This window comes from Rhinoderma darwinii, chromosome 9, assembly GCF_050947455.1.
Source record: "Rhinoderma darwinii isolate aRhiDar2 chromosome 9, aRhiDar2.hap1, whole genome shotgun sequence".
NCBI classification, from domain to species: Eukaryota; Metazoa; Chordata; class Amphibia; order Anura; family Rhinodermatidae; genus Rhinoderma; species Rhinoderma darwinii.
Genome location: NC_134695.1, coordinates 45,144,695 through 45,166,613, shown reverse-complemented (window position 1 = coordinate 45,166,613; position 21,919 = coordinate 45,144,695). Strand labels below are relative to the sequence as shown.

Here is a 21,919-nt window from a genome sequence, read left to right as displayed (position 1 = left end):
AGGCGACTTCAACCAGCGATCGTTACATCACTTGCACTATATACTGTAATACTAATGTATTGCAGTATATCGTGATTCTGACAGGCCAGAGATAGGGCCTAATAAGAGCACAAAGATGGCGGACCTGGGGGCCTTCATTAGGCCCTCAGGCAGACATAGCAACCATCGCCACCCCGGAATTGCACTGTGGGGGGAGGGGGCGCGATGAGCTGTTAGAAGGGGTCGCCCCTCTCTTTCTATTGATTTAAACGCCGTGGTCGCTATTGACCACAGCATTTAACAAGTTAAACAAGCGGGATCGCGATTCCGCTCATTATTCTGAAGAGTCGTCTGTAACATACAACCGACACCGTCATCATATGGTGCGGGTTCACTCCGTGAGCACGTTCCATACTTCCCCTACCCGACTTTGGCGTATGGATACGTCAAATGTCGGGAAGGGGTTAAATCTGACTCTATCATAGGATGCCACATTTGCCAGGCAGTTTGTGAAGCTTTTGACCTGCTATATCTGCCCCGGAAGTATCTAGGTGTAACAACAGCTCAGTCACGAAATGGTAGACCACACGTACTTAGACAGCGCGGGGATGCGTGTCTTGAAGCGAGTGGCATGTAGAAATTGCCTATCCTCCGATGCATCACTCACTACAGAGTCCCAAATTGCCTCTGGAAGTGACATCAGCACAAGAACTGTTCATCGGGAAATGGGCTTCCATGGTTGAGCAGCTGCACACAAGCTTTAGATCACCATCCTCAAATTCCAAGCATTGGCTGTAGTGACGTAAAGCATTGGTTTACGACACTGGACTCTGAACCAATGGAAACGTGTTTTCTGGAGTGATGGCTAAAGTTTCACTATCTACCAGTCTTACTGATGAATCTGGATTTGTTGGGAGCCAGGAGAACACTACCTACCGGAATGCATAGTGCCTAGTGCAAAATTAGGTGTAGGAGGTGTCTGGTGCTGTTTTTCAGGGGTTGGACCAGTAAAGGGTAATGTTGATGCTAGTGCATACAAAAATCTTTTAATCAATTGTATGCTTCCATCTTTGTGGGAACAGCTTGGGGAAGATCCTTTCCTGTTCCAGCATGACTGTACCCCTGTGCACAAAGCGATGTCCATAAAGGTATAGTTTGGTAATTTTGGTGTGGAGGAACTCGTGTGGCTACACAGATCCCTGATCTCAAAATTTCTCAAAATTTGTTTTGGGTCCAATTTTCTCAAAATGTCCGTCAGATACGATTCGGTCCAAATAAATTTGCCACGAATCGAAAATGCCTCGATTGACCTGAAAAATCATGTATAACTCTCTGAGCTTTTCTAGCACTGTATCCAACCCCTTTTAAGCTCTTTAATGCCAAGACAGGGTTAGTACTGTATATAGCAGTGGGTAAATGGATGGTAGCCTGTGGCAGCAAACAGCCTGTTTGAAAACACACTGCACTGTCAGATTTTTTATGGTTCTTATAATTAAAAAAAAATGGTCCAAACATTATCCCTTTTTGATGTCACTATTAGATATATGCAAAACAAGTGACATCAAGTCTGTGACATCTGTATCAGAACGCAGCGGCACACTGCCAGCACCAGGATTCATATTATTGTAGAAGATTTGTGAATCATGTGATGAAGATTTGTAATTCACAAATTAATGTAGAATTGTATATTTTCAGCAGACCTCACTCACAGCAATGGCTGCCTGTGCCTGCCTATCACATTAACACTGACTGAACCAAATGATTGTAAATATAACTATCCTCGTTTCCTTACTATGAAACATACTCACTGACACTAATCCACTTTCTATCTGTATTCTGTTTTTTACTATCTGTCACTCTCTGTCTGACGTCCCGTCTCTCTTATCTGTATCCCCATAAAAAACGGAATGTCCTGGTTGAGCTGTTTATAGTGGCTATGACTCATATGACTGTCATACACTGAGTGATCAGTGATTCACAGATATACCCCTCATAATTGGCTGTGCTAGAGGGAGGGCTGTCTGCAAAGCATTATAGGGAAGCCCATCAGGCTGCCACTCGTGGTCATGTGATCCTTCTTCTGTCTTCTTGTTTTCTTCTGATCTGTAAAATGGCAGCTGCCATTTTGAGCGATTCATGCAGGACGAATCCCAAAAGTTTCAGACTTGCTAAAGTGCAAATCTTTTGGGAAATTTGTATTGAATTTGATTAGTGTAGAATTGACTTGCTCATCTCTACTCACAAGTGCTCATTTGGCTGAATGAGCACAAATTCCCACAAACACACTCCAAAATCTTGTGAAAAGCCTTTCCAGAAGTGTGGTAGCTGTTATAGCTGCAAAAGGGGGCCCAACTCCAAAATAATGCCCATGGTTTTGGAATGCAATGTCCAACAAGCTCATATACTGTAGATGTAATGGTCAGGTGTCCACATACTTTTGGTCAGATAGTTTATAACAATTATAGCAAGAGGTGCACTTTAAAGAGGCTCTGTCACCAGATTTTGCAACCCCTATCTCCTATTGCAGCAGATCGGCGCTGCAATGGAGATAAGAGTTACGTTTGTTTTTTTTTTTAAAACGAGCATTTTTGGCCAAGTTATGACCATTTTTATATTTATGTAAATGAGGCTTTCTAAAGTACAACTGGGCGTGTTTACAGTAAAAGTACAACTGGGCGTGTATTGTGTTCGTTACATCTGGGCGTTTTTACTTCTTTTACTAGCTGGGCGTTGTGTATAGAAGTATCATCCACTTCTCTTCAGAACGCCCAGCTTCTGGCAGTGCAGACACACAGCGTGTTCTCGAGAGATCACGCTGTAACGTCACTCACTTCCTGCCCCAGGTCCTGCATCGTGTCGGACGAGCGAGGACACATCGGCACCAGAGGCTACAGTTGATTCTGCAGCAGCATCGGCGTTTGCAGGTAAGTCGATGTAGCTACTTACCTGCAAACGCTGATGCTGCTGCAGAATCAACTGTAGCCTCTGGTGCCAATGTGGTCGACACGATGCAGGACCTGGGGCAGGAAGTGAGTGACGTCACAGCGTGATCTCTCGAGAACACGCTGTGTGTCTGCACTGCCAGAAGCTGGGCGTTGTTTAGAGAAGTGGATGATACTTCTATACACAACGCCCAGCTAGTAAAAGAAGTAAAAACGCCCAGATGTAACGAACACAATACACGCCCAGTTGTACTTTTACTGTAAACACGCCCAGTTGTACTTTAGAAAGCCTCATTTACATAAATACAAAAATGGTCATAACTTGGCCAAAAATGCTTGTTTTTAAAAAAAACAAACGTTACATTTATCTCCATTGCAGCGCCGATCTGCTGCAATAGGAGATAGGGGTTGCAAAATCTGGTGACAGAGCCTCTTTAAGATCACCAAACCTACAATCCTGTTTGACTTGTTAGGCCCCATGCACATGACCGTAGTTTTTATCCATAATTACGGATCTGTAATTAGGGATAATCTGCAGACCCATTTATTTCTATAGGCCACGGACACCTTTCCGTATATTTACAGATGTGTCCGGGCCATAGCAATGATCTGCAAAATATAGAACTATTCCTGTCCGCAACTGTGACACAGACTTGCCCATAGAAGTCTATGGACGTGTGCAAAGTTGTGGACGTCTAAGGATGTGCATCCGTAGCCGCCTGTAATTGCGGAAGCGTTGCTTTGCGACGACAGGGGACTCCTCAAGAAAATGGTGCCTGCCATTTTCAAGGGGTTGGGACATGTTGGTGACATTATTTGTAGCCTCCCTTTTGTGGATCCGATAATACTGATGCACTACGGACTGTATTTGCGGACAGTGTGCCAGATATGTGGATGACTTGCGGATGACTATGGATCCATATTTTTACACAGTAAAAAACACTACGGTGGTGTGCATGAGGCCTCAGGAATATGTTATCATTTTATGATTATGTTTTACTCTTCTTTATATTAATAGGAAGAAAACGTAATAAGGGTCATTCTTATCTGCAAAAGAAATGGCCTGACTGTGAGTAATTTCATGTCCTCGCTGTCTGTCCTCATATAATGTTGCTCTTTCTCAATGCCGAAACAATTTCTTTCTATGTGTCAGTCCTTATGTTTCAAAAGCTGCACAAATTCTGGCCCCTGCAGTATGTAGCCCACTGCAATGATATCATGGTGTAATAGTGATTTCCCTGAAAGTCAAAGGATTATATTTATTGTTTTTTCAGGTTCTTGGAGAAACTATTTTTGTACAAATTATAAATGTCAATGACAATGAACCAGTCTTCAAGGAAGCGAGCTATAATTTCTCAATTCCTGAGGTGAGTTATAACAAAAACTACAACTATGTTATAACAGTTGGAAGGAAGATCTTTAAAAAAACATGCAAAACATTTAAAGGAAGGACTTTGAGTAACATGTAAAGTCTAACAAATATATGGATGTAACGCCCCGACCACCCCCACCTCTGAAATTAAAAATGATAGCGGTCAGATGGAAAATCATAAATTTAATTCCTCTAATTACTAGTGTTCTTATTTATATCACCATTACGCTTCACCCCCATCTACACAGTTCTTATTGCAATTCCATGTATTGGCAGTAGGGTTCACCAGCTCCTCGCCTCTCTTATATAAATATATACTGCCACCGGATGCCTGCTCACTTCAGTAAGTTGCTTTCCTCTGCAGAGAAGCAGTGATTGCTTACACAGTAAGGGTATGTGCACACGATAAGTGTATTTTACGTCTGAAAAGACAGACTGTTTTCAGGAGAAAAACAGCTGCATTGTTTCAGACGTAAAAGCTCCTCCTCGCATTATGCGAGGCGTCTTTGACGCTCGTAAATCTTGAGCTGCTCCTCATTGACTTCAATGAAGAACGACTCAAATTACGTTGCAAAGAAGTGTCCTGCATATAATGTATATAAGTGTCCTGCACTTCTTTGCCGAGGCAGTCAATTTACGCGTCGTTGTTTGACCGCTGTCAAACGACGACGCGTAAATTACAGGTCGTCTGCACAATACGTCGGCAAACCCATTCAAATGAATGGGCAGATGTTTGCCGAGGTATTGTAGCCCTATTTTCAGGCGTAAATCGAGGCATAATACGCCTCGTTTACGCCTGAAAATAGGTCGTGTGAACACAGCCTAAGAGTCTATATGTCAACAATCTCTCACCAATGTAGCATTAATAGTAGGTCGGACATTGCTTCCAATTAATTGTGCGATAAATTTCAGAGCAGAGCACTGGGTTTTTCTTTACATTCATCAATTGTTCCCCTCCCCCTTAATGGCACCCAAGTGGCTGCCTACTTTGCATGCCACAGCCCTAAGAAGAATGTACAGTTGTAAATTGGCAGTGGATGTTAACAAATGACAACCCAGTGCCAAGGGAACGTTTTGCCACTACCGGTTTCAATGTGACCGCAGGAGAATGTTGTCAATATGGCATCATTACTTTGTGGTCACAGAGTATTAACCTCTTGGCTGCATTGTTGATGGACTCAGGTCTATCGCCACATCTGCGCATGTACTGATATACAACAGTTATTAGTGTATTTGTAGATGTCAATGATAGATGAGCTAATGGACATTTTAGTCATGTTAAATATGACGTTAGAAAAAAAAAAGGTCCTTTTAATCTTTTTCTAATCTAATATCTTTTCTAAATAACCCCTTATACAATGTATTATTGTTCTCTATGCATTGTTTGTTTCCGTGCTTCGATATTGAGTGTGCAATGTAACCTCATACTAGAAAGTCACTGTGTTGGAATGTTCCTGATCAGATAAAGTCTGAAGGTATTCGACCCAGAAACTTCCACCGGAATATACACACCAAATCATGTTTTATATCATATCATATATATATATATAGATTTTGCTAATTGTCAATTATTGCAGAATTTGACTTCACCATTCAACTCAAAGGGAAGGTCTGCAACAAATGAGCTGCGATTTCTAATACGTGCCGCTAGTCAATTTATTCACATATTCTCTGCAGAATTTTTTCGAAGCATGTGGATGAGATTTGATCAAATGTCATCCACTTAGCTGATACTGTAAAAACGGCGTAACTTTCGCACAAAATAATTTGGTCGGAATTTCTGCAGTGTATGCACCGTGTATACACTTACAAAAAACTAAAAATTATCATTAGAAATAAAAATTTCAATACATTTCCGCAATGTCCATTACAGTATGATCATATCCTTTTTCGTTCATGCTACTGTTTGCCCTGTGTATACAGACATATTTATTGTTGACTGAAGTCTCTGTGCATCACTCCTATATAATTGCTAACCAAAACCCCTACTAAAAAAAGATCTAAAAGACCAAAACAAACCTTTCCACAGACGGGTGTCTGCTTAGCTTTAGGTCCTTATACACAGGCACATTATCTAACAGTAAAGATCAGCGATACAGGAAGTTGGCACTCATTTAGCTCCATTTACATGGAGCAATCATCGCTACTGTCTGTCACCGAATGTTCGTAAGTCCGATCATTCGAACACATACAGTTTTATTATTGTCAGCAGCACATCCTTGTTTGCACGAGTTTGCTCATTTGTCTGCTGATCAATGGGCGTGGTTACACCGGCAATGATCGGCAACAAACGATCGAAAGTGCACTCATTTGCTTGATCATCGGCCCATGTAAAAGGGCCTTAAAGGGGTTGTCCACTTCCGGACAACTGATGACCTATCAACAGGATAGGTCATCAGTATATGATTGGTGGGGGTCCGACACCTGGATCCCGCACTGACCAGCTGCTCCGGCTTCCTCCAGGCGCCAGATGTTTTGAATGGTATGCAGTAGTTGGAGCCGGAAGCAGATGCTAACATTTTTTGAAGGAGAACTATTTACCATTAGAATGTTGGAAAATCACCTGTATGATATTCTTCAAGATACAACTATCTCATCTTATATCTATATAAATCATTCCTAAGAATCTGCAAGTGAGCAGCTCCATTGGTCCCGCAATAGAAGCTACGGATGCCGATCAGGATACCCTGTACTATGAGCTGATTGGCAATGATACGGTAAGAGGAACAACAAATATTAGCTATTCCTATGCTTTGTTTTTATTTGAATATTTTTTGGCAGTATTCCATTTTTATTATGTCTAATTGCATTGATTGTTATACTAGTTTGTGTGGCATGATAGAAGTCAGAAATATCAAGTGGATTGTTTTAAGATAGTGTGGGCTTGTGAGACTCTAAGACCTCATACACATGACAATGTGGTTTCCACAGACCCTGTATGAAGGTATATGGATTCCCTACGTATTATGGGCCTATAGGTACTTTGTGTGCTCCGTAGAGTACAGCATGCGATAGAAAATATAACAATTTTAAATAGAAGTCTTATGGAATCCATTAAAAAAAAACCTCAGCATGCCTCAGTAGGAAATCAGAAGTACATTAAAGTACTGTATGTGCTCATGAAATTCTACAAATTCTACAAATTGTAGTACGTTGTACTACAATTTCATATCAGAGAAATCCGTAATAAGGTCTCGTGCATGAGACTTTCGTCACAGTCCTTTAATGCAGTCCTTGTGCAAGAAATGACTAAATTACTACGTAAAAAGGTAGCAAAAAAAAGGAAGTTACCACCAAATATTAAGTATACTTGGATAGAGTTCTAATGCTTTATAGCAAGGCATCACTTTTCAAACAAGGTATCAAACTTAGCCAGGAAACCTCAATTTACCTTATTGTTTGAGAAGTGTCAATTGCGCTGAGAAAATTTTACTATTAATTTGCCCCTCTGTAAATAGCTGGTACTATAGCACATCTTGTTTGTCAGCAAATTGATTTGAAGAGTTAAATGACTATTCCATCATTTAATGTTATGGCATATGGCTAGTATATGCCATAACATTATGATGGGTAGGAGTCCAAACTCTGGACCCAAACAGACCCACACCGATCCAGAGATACCTTCGGCATTTCCTACATTTCTCCTGGCCATCTACTTCTCAGGGAACTGAAACTGAGCTCCACTGAAATGAATAGAGCTGTGTTGTGGTTTTTCTGTACAGCAGGTGACCAGGAGCGCTACCGTGCACTGACAGAGTACTTAACTAGTGCTACGGCTTTACAGTCACACCTAAACCGATTAGTTAGTGATGGCAAAGCTTAGCGATATGCCATCACTTTCTTTAGTGGGAAATACCCTTTAAGCAGAATGTTCAGTTTAACTATCAGGCTGGGTTCACACACCCTATTTACGGACGTAATTTGGGCGTTTTAGCCTCGAATTACGTCCGAAAATACGGCTCCAAAGCGTCGGCACACATCTGCCCATTCATTTGAATGGGCTTTATGATGTCCTGTGCCGACGGTCATTTTTTTAATGCGCCGCTGTCAAAAGACGGCGCGTAAAAGACGCCCGCGTCAAAGAAGTGCATGTCACTTCTTGAGACGTAATTGGAGCCGTTTTCCATTGACTCCATGGAAAAACAGCTCCAATTATGTCCGTAATAGACGCTGCGAAAAACGCCTGCACATGCCATTACATCTGAAATTCAGGAGCTGTTTTCTCCTGAAAACAGCTCCGTAATTTCAGCCGTAACGGAGGCTGCCGTGTGAACATACCCTAACAGTACCTCTTCACACATAATAATTATGATTTTTTTTCCTTTGATATTAGAATTCCGCATCTTATTTCAGACTGTTATCCGTAACTAATCCAGTTATAGTAGTGAATAAACCTCTGGATTATGACCGATACCCCCATATAAGATTGAATCTCACTGCACGGGTAAGTTTTTATGTTGAAGGTATTGAGTAAAGTCAGTCATAGTTTTTTTACAGGGGTCAGACAAGATGCTCTGGCACCCTAGACAGATAAGACATTGGGTGCCCACCATACACGATACTAAGTTCATGAGAGTATCCTCTACTCAGATAAATCAGTGGCATGTTTCTCTATGACACACTAACCAAAGTATCTGTCCCTATTATTCCCTATAAAGAGTGTCCTTGTCAGAGATAGCCCTCATATACAGTGCTTTCTATAGAGTAACCCTCCATACAGTGCTCTAGTTGCTGAGTGCCCCATATACAGTGTCATGCCATGCTGCGTAGTAGGAAGTAACATGTGAGTAGCCAATCCTCAGTTGTGCATCGTCATTGTAGTCTACCTGTCCTGTCCACCCCTTGCCCTGGCCCTGTCTTTTTGTTTTATGTGTTACAAAACATTGATTGCCTGCTCTTATATGACTATAGATTTTTGTTCCCTTAGTGGTCAGTTTATGTGTGATCTCTACCCCACAGATGCCCATCTAGTTACCCAAATTACTAAAAGAAAACACCTGCTAATTGAAGACTTATTTCCATTAAAAACAATAGTCACCAGTCGAATTTAATGGGAGCCCTGCAATGCTTACCTTTTCCTGCATGGTTTCCCCATCATAGCCACTTACAGCAGTGGGACAAAGGTGTAGCTGGGTGGGAGTTCTTGTGTGGCATGTGCCCTGGTTGCTAGATGTGTATAAACGCATTTAATATTATGGATGGAAATGTGTGTCTTGCGCTCATCTTCTAATGTAACCTGAATGCTGCTTGTTTCCCACTTTCCACAAATGGTCACTAAAAGCATATACACTTTTATAAGTTATATGGTAAAATTATAATAAATATATACATTATATGGACAAAAGCATTGGGACACCTACACATTACACCTACAGGAGCTTTGATGATATCCCATTCTAAATCATAAGGTATTAATATGGAGTTGTTCCCCCCTTTTCAGCTAAAAAAGTTTCCACTCGTCTGGGAAAGATTTCTGCAAGATTTTGCAGTGTCTGTGGGAATTTTTGGCCATTCATCCAAAAGAGCATTTGTGAGGTGAGACACTGATGTTGGACATGAGGGCCTGGCTCACAGTTCCCACTCTAGTTCATCCCAAATAAATTTGATGGGGTAGAGGTTCTGTGCGGCCAGTCAAGTTCTTCCACATCAACCTCACCCAACCATGTGTTTATGGACCTTGCTTTGTGCACTGGGGCACAGTCATGTTGGAACAGAAAAGATCCTTCCCCAAACTGTTCCCACAAAGTTGGAAGCACAAATTGTCCAAAATGTCTTGGTATGCCAAAGCATTTAGATTTTTCTTCACTGGAACTAAAGGGCCTAGGCTGATCCCTGAAAAAAACAACCCCATAGCATGATCCCTCCTCCACCAACCTTTACAGTTGGCACAGTGAAGTCAGGCAAGTAACGTTCTCATGGCATTCACCAAACCCAGACTTATCCATCAGACGGCCGGATAGAGAAGTGTGATTCATACCGCCACAGAACAAGTTTCTACTGCTCCAGAGTCCAGTGGTGGGGTGATTTACACCCCTCCATCCGACGAATAGCATTGTGCTTGGTTATGTAAGGCTGGCATGCATCTGCTCGGCCACGGAAACCTATGCCATGGTGCACGGGTAATGCCAGAGGAGGTTTGGACTCTGCAGTTATTGAGTCAGCAGAGCGTTGTCGACTTTTATGCACTATGCGCCTCAGCACTCAGCGATCCCGCTCTGTAACTTTACGTGGTCTCCACTTCGTGGCTGAGTTGCTGTGGTTCCTAAATGCTTCCACTTTTAGGTAATACCAATCACAGTTGATCATGGAATATTTAGGAGGGAAGAAATTTCATGAACTGACTTGTTGCAATGCTGGCATCCTATTTCAGTACCACGCTGGAATTCCGTGAGCTCTTTAGAAACACCCATTCTTTCACAAATGTTTGTAGACAGACTGCATTGCCAGGTGCTGGATTTATACACCTGTGGAAATGGGACTGAATGAAAGACCTGAATTCAATGATTAAGAAGTGTGTCCCATTAATTTGTCCATATAGTGTATATAGTATGTGTACTGTCTAGCTGTATTTGTCAATCTATATCCAAGATAAAATGTTTTTTACTGTATCATATATATCACACATCTTCATTTTTATCTCATTGTGGATATGTCAACTGAACGTGTCATCATCTTTTTATATGTAGGACACTGAAGTTCCTGGAGATAATCCCAGTTTCACAGCCACAACAGCAATAATTATTGATATCAGTGACTCAGATGACAAACCACCTTTCTTCCAGCCTTGCACACCTTTCGAGACAAAGATCTGCATTAACAATGGCTACAGAAGTAGTGTGAGCCGCTCTGAATTAGTAGTAAGTGTGGGGATGGCATGAAGAGGTTTCTATTAATACTGTACAAGATTCGGGAATTTTAGATAAACACTATGAGAATTTATACCGTATTTATTGCTTGCTGAAACATACGGATACAGTAGATAAATGTCCGGTGGAAATTAGAGAAGAACAAGCCATATACTGTGCTCAAAATACTTAACCATTAGAAGGCTAATGCCAACATATAACTTATCATGATGTTTTCAGAATTTTACATGGTGACCATACGTACCAGCATTTAAATCCCCAAAATCGGGATATTTAAGCCCGCCGCTTATCCACTGTTTTACCGCACTTTAATGGAAATGTGCATAAACCATGCCATTTTGCTGTTCGGTTTGCGTGATTGTCCACCAAAATGGGGACTGTTGGCAAGTATTGGTAATATATGTACTATGGATAAAAAATACAGCTAAGAACGTGCTGTCTGACGACAAAGGACTCTATCTTTTGGGAAGTGTATCCCTAGCACCCAGTCTGTCTCAAATGACTCCCCTGTTCAGTTCAGAGCTGGGCTGGCACTGTTTTAACAACAAGAAATGAGAGGAGAAAGGAATTTACCAGCATGCATAGAATTTTGTTCACCATCTCGGTCTGCAGTATTAATCAGATTTTCCTAGAATTAAACTTAAATGTAGGACCTTCATAAAGGGGTTTCTAGGAAACTGAGCTTTTTAAGTGTTCTGCTCAAATTCAGTCTCAGAATGTTATTATCAGGAATTGCTAAATCATCTTTAATTTACATGTGGATATTTCATTACGGACTACTTCATAGTGACAGGCTGACAATGACAACATTTATATGTACCCGATGAACGACTTTGAGTGGTTGCTATGTTACTGTAGTGTTTGTGATAAGATAGGGTAAATGGTTGTGACTTTGCTCCTTGGTTTCCTCACTTGATGCACTTTAGACTCAGAACAGTGTATTTAAGTAATATACACATGTACGTCAACTGCTGAGCAATAAACCATTAAAAGAGGTTTTCCCATGAAGGACATTTATGACGTATCCACAGGATATGTCACAAATGTTAGACAGATGCGGGTCCCACCTCTGGGACCCGCACTTATCTCCAGAACTAGGCCTCCTAAACCCCGTTCTAGTTTTTTGTGCTCACGCTGCCTCCCGGCCACTTACATGGTCGGGAGTTACCGACTTAACTCTTTTTAACAATTTTTTTTATGTAACTCGAGGATAAAACCATTTGTACATTTTACAAGTGATATAGTTATATAATGGAGTTACCATAACAATGAATTAAAAGAAAATAAATTCAAGAGGCCACACACAGCCCCCTATAGATAGCGCCACACAGCCCCCTGCAGATGGTGCCACACAGCCCCTCTGTAGATGATGCCACACAGCCCCCCTTGTAGACGATGCCACACAGCCCTCCCTTGCAGACTGTGCCACACAGCCCCCCTTATAGATGGTGCCACACAGACCCCCTTGTAGATAGTGCCTCACAGCCCCCCTTATAGATGGTGCCACACAGCCCCGCTTGCAGATGGTGACATACAGCCCCCCTTGTAGATGGTGCCACACAGCCCTCCCTTATAGATGATGCCACACAGCCCTCCCTTGTAAATGGTGCCACACAGCCCTCCTTGCAGATGGTGCTACACAGACCCACTGTAGATAATGCCACACAGACCCCCCCCCCCCCTTTGTAGAAAGAAAGAAAAAACTTACCTAGCCTCGTACCCTGCTCCAAGACTATTGCGTAGGCCGGCGTGATCCAGTGACATCATCACGCCGGCCTTTGCTGCCACTCTGTCTCAGCGTCTTAAAGGCTACAGGGATAATATGCCCTATAGCCTAGTGATAGCGGAGCAGAGAGATGCTCTGCCTTAGAATTCAATTGTATCTGCGTCCTGAGGACACAGATACAATTGAATGTGGCAGTCGCTAGCACCAGGGCTCCCCCCGGTTCTAGCGATGCCACCGGGCATGAGGGGGCCCGTGCCGCTCGGCCCATAAATGTAATGTGCCGGGCGGAGTGGGCCCCTTATCAGCAGGGGGCCTAGAGAGGATGGCACAGCCGCAGAATAGCCGTATAAAAACAGCATATCGCAGCTCATGGGCGCCCTGCAGCCACCCAGGGTACAGGGCGCCTATCAGCAACGATGAGCTGTTTTGATATGGCTGCTCTGCGGCACCCCCCCTTCCCTACATCGTAGTTGCGTCCCGTCTGCCCCACCCCTAGCTACGCCCCTGGATAGATAGATAGATAGATAGATAGATAGATAGATAGATAGATAGATAGATAGATAGATAGATAGATAGATAGATAGATAGACAGACATGTAGAGCGGCAATAAGGAGACAATTGGTTTCTTTCGTACTTTATTAATTAATGTGAATTACAGTAGTCATACGCTAAGTGGTCAACTCGAGGCCGGGGACCTCAACCAAACGCAGGAGTCCCATTCGGTACCGGTTGCGTCTAATATTTGTGTCCGACTAGACGGTCGTTGTTCCTACTGCACCTCCGTGGGTCACTGAGGGAACCACCCCACTATCTCACGGCCTACTCCAAGAGTAAGGGAGGAGCCCTCTGCTATTGGTTGCGCCATGAACTTAGTGAACATCGCTGCTACGCCACTGCGGGTTCTAGTGGCGGTTAACCACTACCTTTCGCAGTATCACTGGTAACACACTCGAGCGGTTTCTTGCAAACATCACAAGCAACCGAATTTACTCTGCTGACAGGGAAATGGTGCCACAGCATTAGTTCGTAGTCCACAATTCAATTTACGGGCTACCATCCCTTTAAGACCAACTCGCCATTAAACAACCGATTTGCAGATAACAACACACTCTGCTTTACCAGAACTCTAGTATTTAACATTTATTTTGTCTTGCACGGCCTACTGGGTGCCAATAGGAGAGTCTGAGTATCTTGTAATTTTCAGCAGACTTCTTCACCATATCAGAGTTGCTCCGTTCAGAAAATAAGTAATACACTAAACTCTCTTCCGCTGCTCCCGGCTAATAAGGATGCAATTCAGCCCCCATTCAATTCTTCAGGCTGAGGATGACCCTAGCTCTTCCTCACAGGGTGCAGCCTCTCTCCCCCCCCCCCACACGTATCACATGACACCCACTGTCCTTCACTTCCTGTCAGCCAGCTCTATATCGTAAGTCAATGGTACTGCAGTGACGTCTAGTGGCTGCTAATAACATGACAGGCATACACTAGATAAGACATAGGTGCAGATAAAACAGGAGCATTCATCACTCCACACAAGAGGGAACACAGAATGAAAGTACCAACAAACTTGAAAGATACACAGAGAAGACAGCTAAACTTAAAAGGGCAGTATAACCCCCTTACAGGCAGGCAGACAGACAGACAGACCGACAGACTGACAGACCGACAGACCGACAGACCGACAGACCGACAGACCGACAGACCGACAGACCGACCGACAGACCGACAGACCGACAGACAGACAGACAGACAGACAGACAGACAGATAGATAGATAGATAGATAGATAGATAGATAGATAGATAGATAGATAGATGATAGATGGATAGATATGAGACAGATAGATAGCCGCAATGGGGGAGGGGGTGGGGAGGGGTGCCGCGAGGGATGGCGGGGGGTGTCGCGAGAATGGAAAAGCCTGAGAGGGTTAGAACTACGATGTAGAGAAGGGGGGCCGCCACAGAGCAGCCATATTAAAACAGCAGATCACAGCTCATGGGTGCCCTGCAGCCGCCCAGGGTACAGGGCGCCTATCAGCACCGATGAGCTGTTTTGATACGGCTCCTCTGCAGTGCCCCCCCTTCCATTCATCGTAGTTGCACCTGGTCTGCCCCCCCCTAGCTACACCCCTGGATAGACAGACAGACAGACAGATAGATAGATAGATAGATAGATAGATAGATAGATAGATAGATAGATAGATAGATAGATAGATAGATAGATAGATAGAATCCAAAAATCAGGCAGCACTCCAAGGTATAAGCAAAGTAGAAAAAGGTGCTTTATTGGTCCATATACACACGACGTTTCAGCTCAACACAGGAGCCTTTCTCAAGCCTTTTTCTACCTTGCTTATACCTTGGAGTGCTGCCTGATTTTTGGATTATATATATATATATATATATATATATATATATATATGTATATACCATAGAACAAAATATCCGCACCAGGACTTCAGAGTAGATGAAATAGGGTGGATTTATTCACCTCAAGTGAGCGACGTTTCAGTTCGTCTCATAATCTTTCTCAAGCTACTAGCTTGAGAAAGGTTCTGAGACGAACCAAAACGTCGCTCACTTGAGGTGAATAAATCCACCCTATTTCATCTACTCTGAAGTCCTGGTGCGGTTATTTTGGATTCTACTACAGCAGGTCTGTTAGCCCTGACCTGGGCAGGTCGGCACCCACCTACGATTTACAAGGCTGTGCGGCTGACATTGTATTTGGACTTTAGATAGATAGATAGATAGATAGATAGATAGATAGATAGATAGATAGATAGATAGATAGATAGATAGATAGATATTAGATAGGATGGGAACTACGATGTAGAGAAGAGGGGCACCGCAGAGCAGCCGTATTAAAACAGCTGATTGCAGCTCATTGGCGCCCTGTATGCTGGGCGGCTGCAGCGACGATCAGCTGTTTTGATACAGCTGCTCTGCGGCGCCCCCCTTCCAACATCATAGCTGCACCCGGGGCACGTACCCCGCCTGCACCCCCTAGCTACGCCCCTGGACCCGCATCTATCTGACATTTATGACATATCCTGTGGAAAACCCCTATCATGTTGTGTGTCAGATTGAACTTTCAACTTTACACTTATGTGATACATCTCTAAGTTTCCATAATAACAAAATCTTACTATCCTATAATATTTTTGATGGCGGGACCTCTTGGGCAAAGACAGAAGATAGTACAGGCTGGACCCGGCAGAATGCCATAGGGGGAGGCCACCATGATCAGGGATGTTAGGAAGGGAAGGAGTTAAGGAGTTAGGGGTGTGGTTAGGAGGGGGCTAAAATGGCTGCTGTGGCCAAATTTATCCAATCCAAGTGTCTGAGCCTTATTAGAGGGACAGGGGGTTTGGGAAAAGGTATGGCCATTAATGGGGAAGGTGAGTAGGTGAAGCCACTCCCCCCCCCCCGGTAGGAGTGTACGCACTCTACAGTCCCCTGATCATGGTAGTGAGTGATCTGTAGGTATATTTCATGGTCATGACAAAGCAATACCACTGAGTTAACATTTTCAGATATTTAGGAGCCTCAAATAAACCCCTTAGGGTATGTGCACACGATAGCAGGCATTTACGTGTGAAAAGACAGACTGTTTTCAAGAGAAAACAGCTGCCTCGTTTCACACGTAAATGCTCCTCCTCGTAACATACGAGGCGTCTGTGACGCTCGTAAATCTTGAGCTGCTCTTCATTGAGTTCAATGAAGAACGGCTCAAATTACGTTGCAAAGAAGTGTCCTTCATATAATGTATATAAGTGCCCTGCACTTCTTTGCCGAGGCAGTCAATTTACGCGTCGTCGTTTGATAGCTGTCAAACGACGACACGTAAATTACAGGTCGTCTGCACAGTACGTCAGCAAACCCATTCAAATGAATGGGCAGATGTTTGCCGACGTATTGTAGCCCTATTTTCAGGCGTAAAACGAGGCATAATACACCTCGTTTACGCCTGAAAATAGGTCGTGTGAACCCAGCCTTAGTGGTGGCTGACACATCTTATTAACAACAGTCATTAAAAAGGGTTCTCCTGGACTTAAACATTGATGGCCTATTCCTAGCATAGGCCATCAATATTTGATCGGTGGGGGTCCGACCTTCATGCCCCCGCCGATAATAACAATGAAGTGGCCGTGGTGCTTCACTACTTACACAGACACAGAGGTTCATCCGTATGGGGGGATGTTCTTGGTAGTGCAGCCAAGTCCCATTCGCTTGAATAGTAAATCAATCTCAATAGAAAAGACAACCCCCTTCTCTAAAGATAGCAACTCTATAATTTAAGCAAATATAAAAAGACGAACAAGTAGAAGGTGAGCAGATCATCAGAAATATTATGGCGTACTGAGATTGGAATGACCACAAAGTCATATTATTTTTATTTTAGACGCAGCCGCTACAGTTAATGCCTGGCCCTCTGTATGCTGTGGATGGAGATTATGGAATTAATGACCCTATTTCCTACAGTATTATCGGTGGTATGTATAAGATATCTATAGAATAAATATAGTAATAGTCAGGACTCTGGGTTGTATATAAACAATTAGAAAACAACTAAATGTTTGCAGATTTTTGACAATCTAGTAGTGTGTGAACCTAATAAATTAGCTCAACTTTTCACTGGGTCTCTATCGCTATAAAACATAGGATGATTGTGTTATCTAATGGGATCCAGTATGACGCCAAAGTCTAAATGTGTTTATTCTGCTTTTATATGTAATGAATGCATTTTTTTAATCTATTGTTATAGGATAATTATTTAAAGGGGTTTTCCCATCATTAATATTTATCATCTAACCAAAGGATATGTGATAAATATCTGATCGGTGGAGGGTCAGATCGGATAGGTGATAAATAATAATTATGAAAACTCCTTTAAAGGAGAACTGTCAAAATTAATACCTAAAAGACCCATTTGAGCAGGGGCAGGCAAATAGCTGTAAAGTTTAGAAATACAGTTAGTCAGGAATTAAGAACTTTCAAAAACATTAATAAAAAACAATTTAAAAAGCTTTGTGCCAGCAGCAAATTTCTCGGTACATTGTCTGACTGGCTCAATGAATTTGTTCTGCCCTTCTTAGCGTATATAAAAACTGAAAAAACTGTGATATTGGTTTTTAGTAGGTAACTTCTACGTTTTATTCTCACATGATATAGCAGATCTGATACATGCAGCTACTCTACTTCTTTAGCTGGTCATACACATCGCTTATTCACCTGTCCTTATTGGAATAAACATGCACGCTCAGCCAAGCTTGCACGTTTATGGTGGAGTCGGCAAAAATAGCTGTTGGTCGAGCATCTCGTGTATGACCAGCTTTAGTCTCCATGACAACATTTACTGCATGCACACTGGTGGTCTTCTTTAGCATCATTATTAAGATAATGTATGGATTAATTTCACCGTTCACTACACTGTGCACATGTCAACTATTCAAGGCAGTTAACATTTATGTGGATGGTGATTTTTTTTGTCCACACAATGGCAATACAAAGTTTAATTGGACCCAAGCTCAGAATAGCAGGTGTTAAGGGCAATATTTCAGGGCAATTACGGACGTGGGTACTGTTCCCTCTAAGCTGGGTGATACAGAATGGCATCAAATTAATATTTACGTACAGCACCCTAGTAATTAGCAGTCAGACACATAGGTCTACATAGCATCCAGGTAAATAATATTATAAAGCATCCAGGTCTAGGACAGTGAAGGGGTTAATGTCTGCATCCCTGGTGGTTTATGGCAGTGAAGGTGTTAATATCTGTATCCATGGTGATCTAGGGCAGTGAAGGGAGTAATACCAGTTCCTTAGGTTTATGGCAATGAAGGGGTTGGTGTCAAAATCCCTGGCAGTCTAGGGCAATGAAAGAGTAAATGGAAATTTCCCTGGTACTCTAGGACAGTGAAGTTAATGTTAGAATACCTGGGGCTCTAGGTCAGTGAAAGACCTAATGTCACCATACCTGGTGGTCTTGATCGGTAAATCTATTATTGTCGGTATACATGGTGGTCTATGGCAGTGAAGGGGTTTATTATAGGTTCCCTGGTGGTCTAGGGCAGTGGAGGGGTTAATTCTAGGATCCCTGGAGGTCTTTGGTATCAGGGGTTAATTTGAGTCTCCGGTGGAGGGCAGTGAATGTGTTAATCTTTCATACCTGGGCATCCAGTGGTTTCTCCCCTTTACAGCGCTGTCCTGGCTTTAACAGGAAGCTGAACACTGATCGTTCAGCTTCGTGTTTTCTAGAGCTATAGATGATGTTGGAGCTGTAATCGTACAGCTGCACGTTTCTCTATGATTGGAGTGTTTCAGGAGTTCTCAGCCTGATCATTAAGGAGAGATCTCGGGGAGTCTGTGCGGGAGCCGTCTTTACCTGATCAGGTTACAAAAAAATCTGTAACTATAAAAGCTGATAAGACGCAACGGACAAGATGAAACTTACCAAAAACAGTTTTTTAATGTTTATTAAAGAACACTTCTGGTAGGTGTCATTTCTCCATTACTCATTCACCACTTGATTCACAGTTTAATCTTTAACTAAAAGTTTTGATTTCCTTTTTGTTTAGGAAATAATAACAATGTATTTGCTATAAACAATGCAAATGGAAACATAACAATGAACAAGCCAATAGACACATTAGGAACAATCCTGCTGCAAGTTATGGTAGGTACTGACAACCTATGGTACTGCTGTAGAAAGGCATGTTATAGATAGAGGTCTAGAAATAATAAGTCAACAATGTGATAGTGAATGAAGTGTTAAGGGGGTTTTACATGATTATCGGGCAGATGAGCATTCATATAGCGCTCGTTGTCGATAATTGCCCTGTGTAAACAGGGGAACGATCAGCAGATGAACGAGCAAATGTTCCATCATCTGCTGGTTGTATTGTTTTAAAAAAGTAAAATATTATTGTTGTCGGCAGCACATCTCCCTGTGTAAACAGGGAAACGCGCTGCCGACATGATAATAATTTATGGGGACGAGCGATCGGAGTAACGACCACTCATCCCCATCCATAGCTCCGTGTGACGGGAGCAAGCGAGCAACGATCAACGATGTCTCGTTCATCGGTGCTCTTTGCACCGCCGCTTATCGGTCGGTGTAATAGGGCCTTTAGAATGTGTTCAACGTTTAATAGCCTGACCTGGAAAATTCTTCTCCAGTCTCGTACCCTATCAAAATTGTGCATAGATTAGGCCTCAGTGATGTCACATGGCCAATCACGTCATCCAATCCCTGCAGACCGCCGTGATAACTTGTTCATTGTTCCTGCAGCAGTGAATGAGGCGGGATGCGGCCATGTGACATTACGTTACTATGCATGAAATATTACTGAAGCCCATTGTATATACAAGCTCAATGGAAATCGATCATGTAAATACAGAATTATGTTGAATCAGATACCGCTTAGTGGTTTTTAGATGTCTATCACATACTAGATGCAGAAAGTGAGCTATTGGAATACGCAGACAGTGCAGTTAGATTTAGGTTTAGGTATAAATTCACATTGATGGACATATACAATGAAGCATTATACATTTATTTATTTGTATTTAGCCGATGACTAAAAAGAACAATTTAAAATATATTTTTTCCTTTTGGTATAATATGGTATATTTTTTCCAGGCTTTCCAGACCAATGATATCTTGAAATATTCCACTACCACAGTTCAGATTGAAGTAAAGGAAAAGAACAATTTCCCACCAACATTTCAAAAGCCCAATTACTTTGGAACCATCCCATCAAATTCAGACATTAGAAGCTTTCTCTTGGATTCTAGTGACCAGACTAAACCACTCCAAGTATTTGCCGCTGATGCAGATTTTCCAGATGTATGTATCTATCTCACAGTGGCTCAAGCAGGAAAGGGTGGAAGCAACAAAACTATTAGGCTGGATTCACACGAGCACATTACGTCCGTAATGGACGGAACGTATTTCGGCCGGATGTCCCGGACCGAACACAGTGCAGGGAGCCGGGCTCCTAGCATCATAGTTATGTACGACGCTAGGAGTCCCTGCCTCTACGTGGAACTACTGTCCCGTACTGAAAACAGGATTACAGTACGGGACAGTTGTCCGGCAGCGAGGCAGGGACTCCTAGCGTCGTACATAACTATGATGCTAGGAGCCCGGCTCCCTGCACTGTGTTCGGTCCGGATCTTCCGGCCGAAATACGTTCCGTCCATTACGGACGTAATGTGCTCGTGTGAATCCAGCCTAATTCTTCTTTAAAGAGTAACTGTTAATTTAGCAAACTTTGACATCTCTTAGTGAAATGTCAGAAATTTTGACCAGAAGTGATCACTAAAACGAACGGCCGGAAGCGCACACTTCAGCTCTTTACATTTTTATCTGCAATCGGCAATCCTAGTATTCCTGAAGAAAGTCTCTGGAGCTTCATCAGACCGAAGACACGCTCATAGACTGTTTATGTGAGTCTTTAGGCATACTGGGATTGCTGATCGGAGTCGAAGAGGCAAAGCTCTTGGGTGAGCTCTTCTGCCCATTTTATCAGTGATTGGTGGGGGTCTTGACACCCAGACCCCCACCGCTCAAGACTTCGGACATGTCACTATAACACATCAAAAGATTGCTGAAATGGCAGTTACTCTTTAATCTAACAATGTAATTACATATCTATAGAAGGGCAAAACATTAGTGCTGGGGCTGGTAAACATATATTTCATAAAGTTATGACATGTAGAATAATGTACCCCTGACTGTAAATTATAAGACTATTAAAAGTCACAAAAAGAGTTCCCCAACATATAAAAGCACAAGGCCAAAGTCCAAGTACGTGTATACCGTTTACGGAACTTAAAGAGCAGAACCTCTTTTTGAAGAGCAATGCTTCATTGATTAATATGAAACTCCATTAAACTGAATCTGAGGTGACGATTATTATGTTCTGCAGCATCTGAGATGTGTATTATTATGTTCTGCAGCATCTGAGGTGTGTGTATAAGGCTCTGTTCACACCTGCGTTGGGGTCCCGTTCTGACGTGATTTC

General features: G+C 42.6%; 1 protein-coding gene across 1 annotated transcript in view; it reads left to right on the top strand.

Annotated features, from left to right (window-relative positions):
• CDHR5 (cadherin related family member 5) overlaps nt 1-21,919 on the top strand; it is a 48,886-nt gene that overhangs the window by 8,721 nt on the left and 18,246 nt on the right. Inside the window, exons 3-11 of the mRNA XM_075836751.1 lie at nt 1,062-1,127; nt 3,940-3,990; nt 4,196-4,288; nt 6,918-7,010; nt 8,627-8,737; nt 10,980-11,150; nt 17,293-17,383; nt 19,469-19,566; nt 20,533-20,739. Of these exons, the coding sequence (XP_075692866.1) occupies nt 1,062-1,127; nt 3,940-3,990; nt 4,196-4,288; nt 6,918-7,010; nt 8,627-8,737; nt 10,980-11,150; nt 17,293-17,383; nt 19,469-19,566; nt 20,533-20,739 (981 nt within the window). The remainder of the gene's footprint in view (nt 1-1,061; nt 1,128-3,939; nt 3,991-4,195; nt 4,289-6,917; nt 7,011-8,626; nt 8,738-10,979; nt 11,151-17,292; nt 17,384-19,468; nt 19,567-20,532; nt 20,740-21,919) is intronic.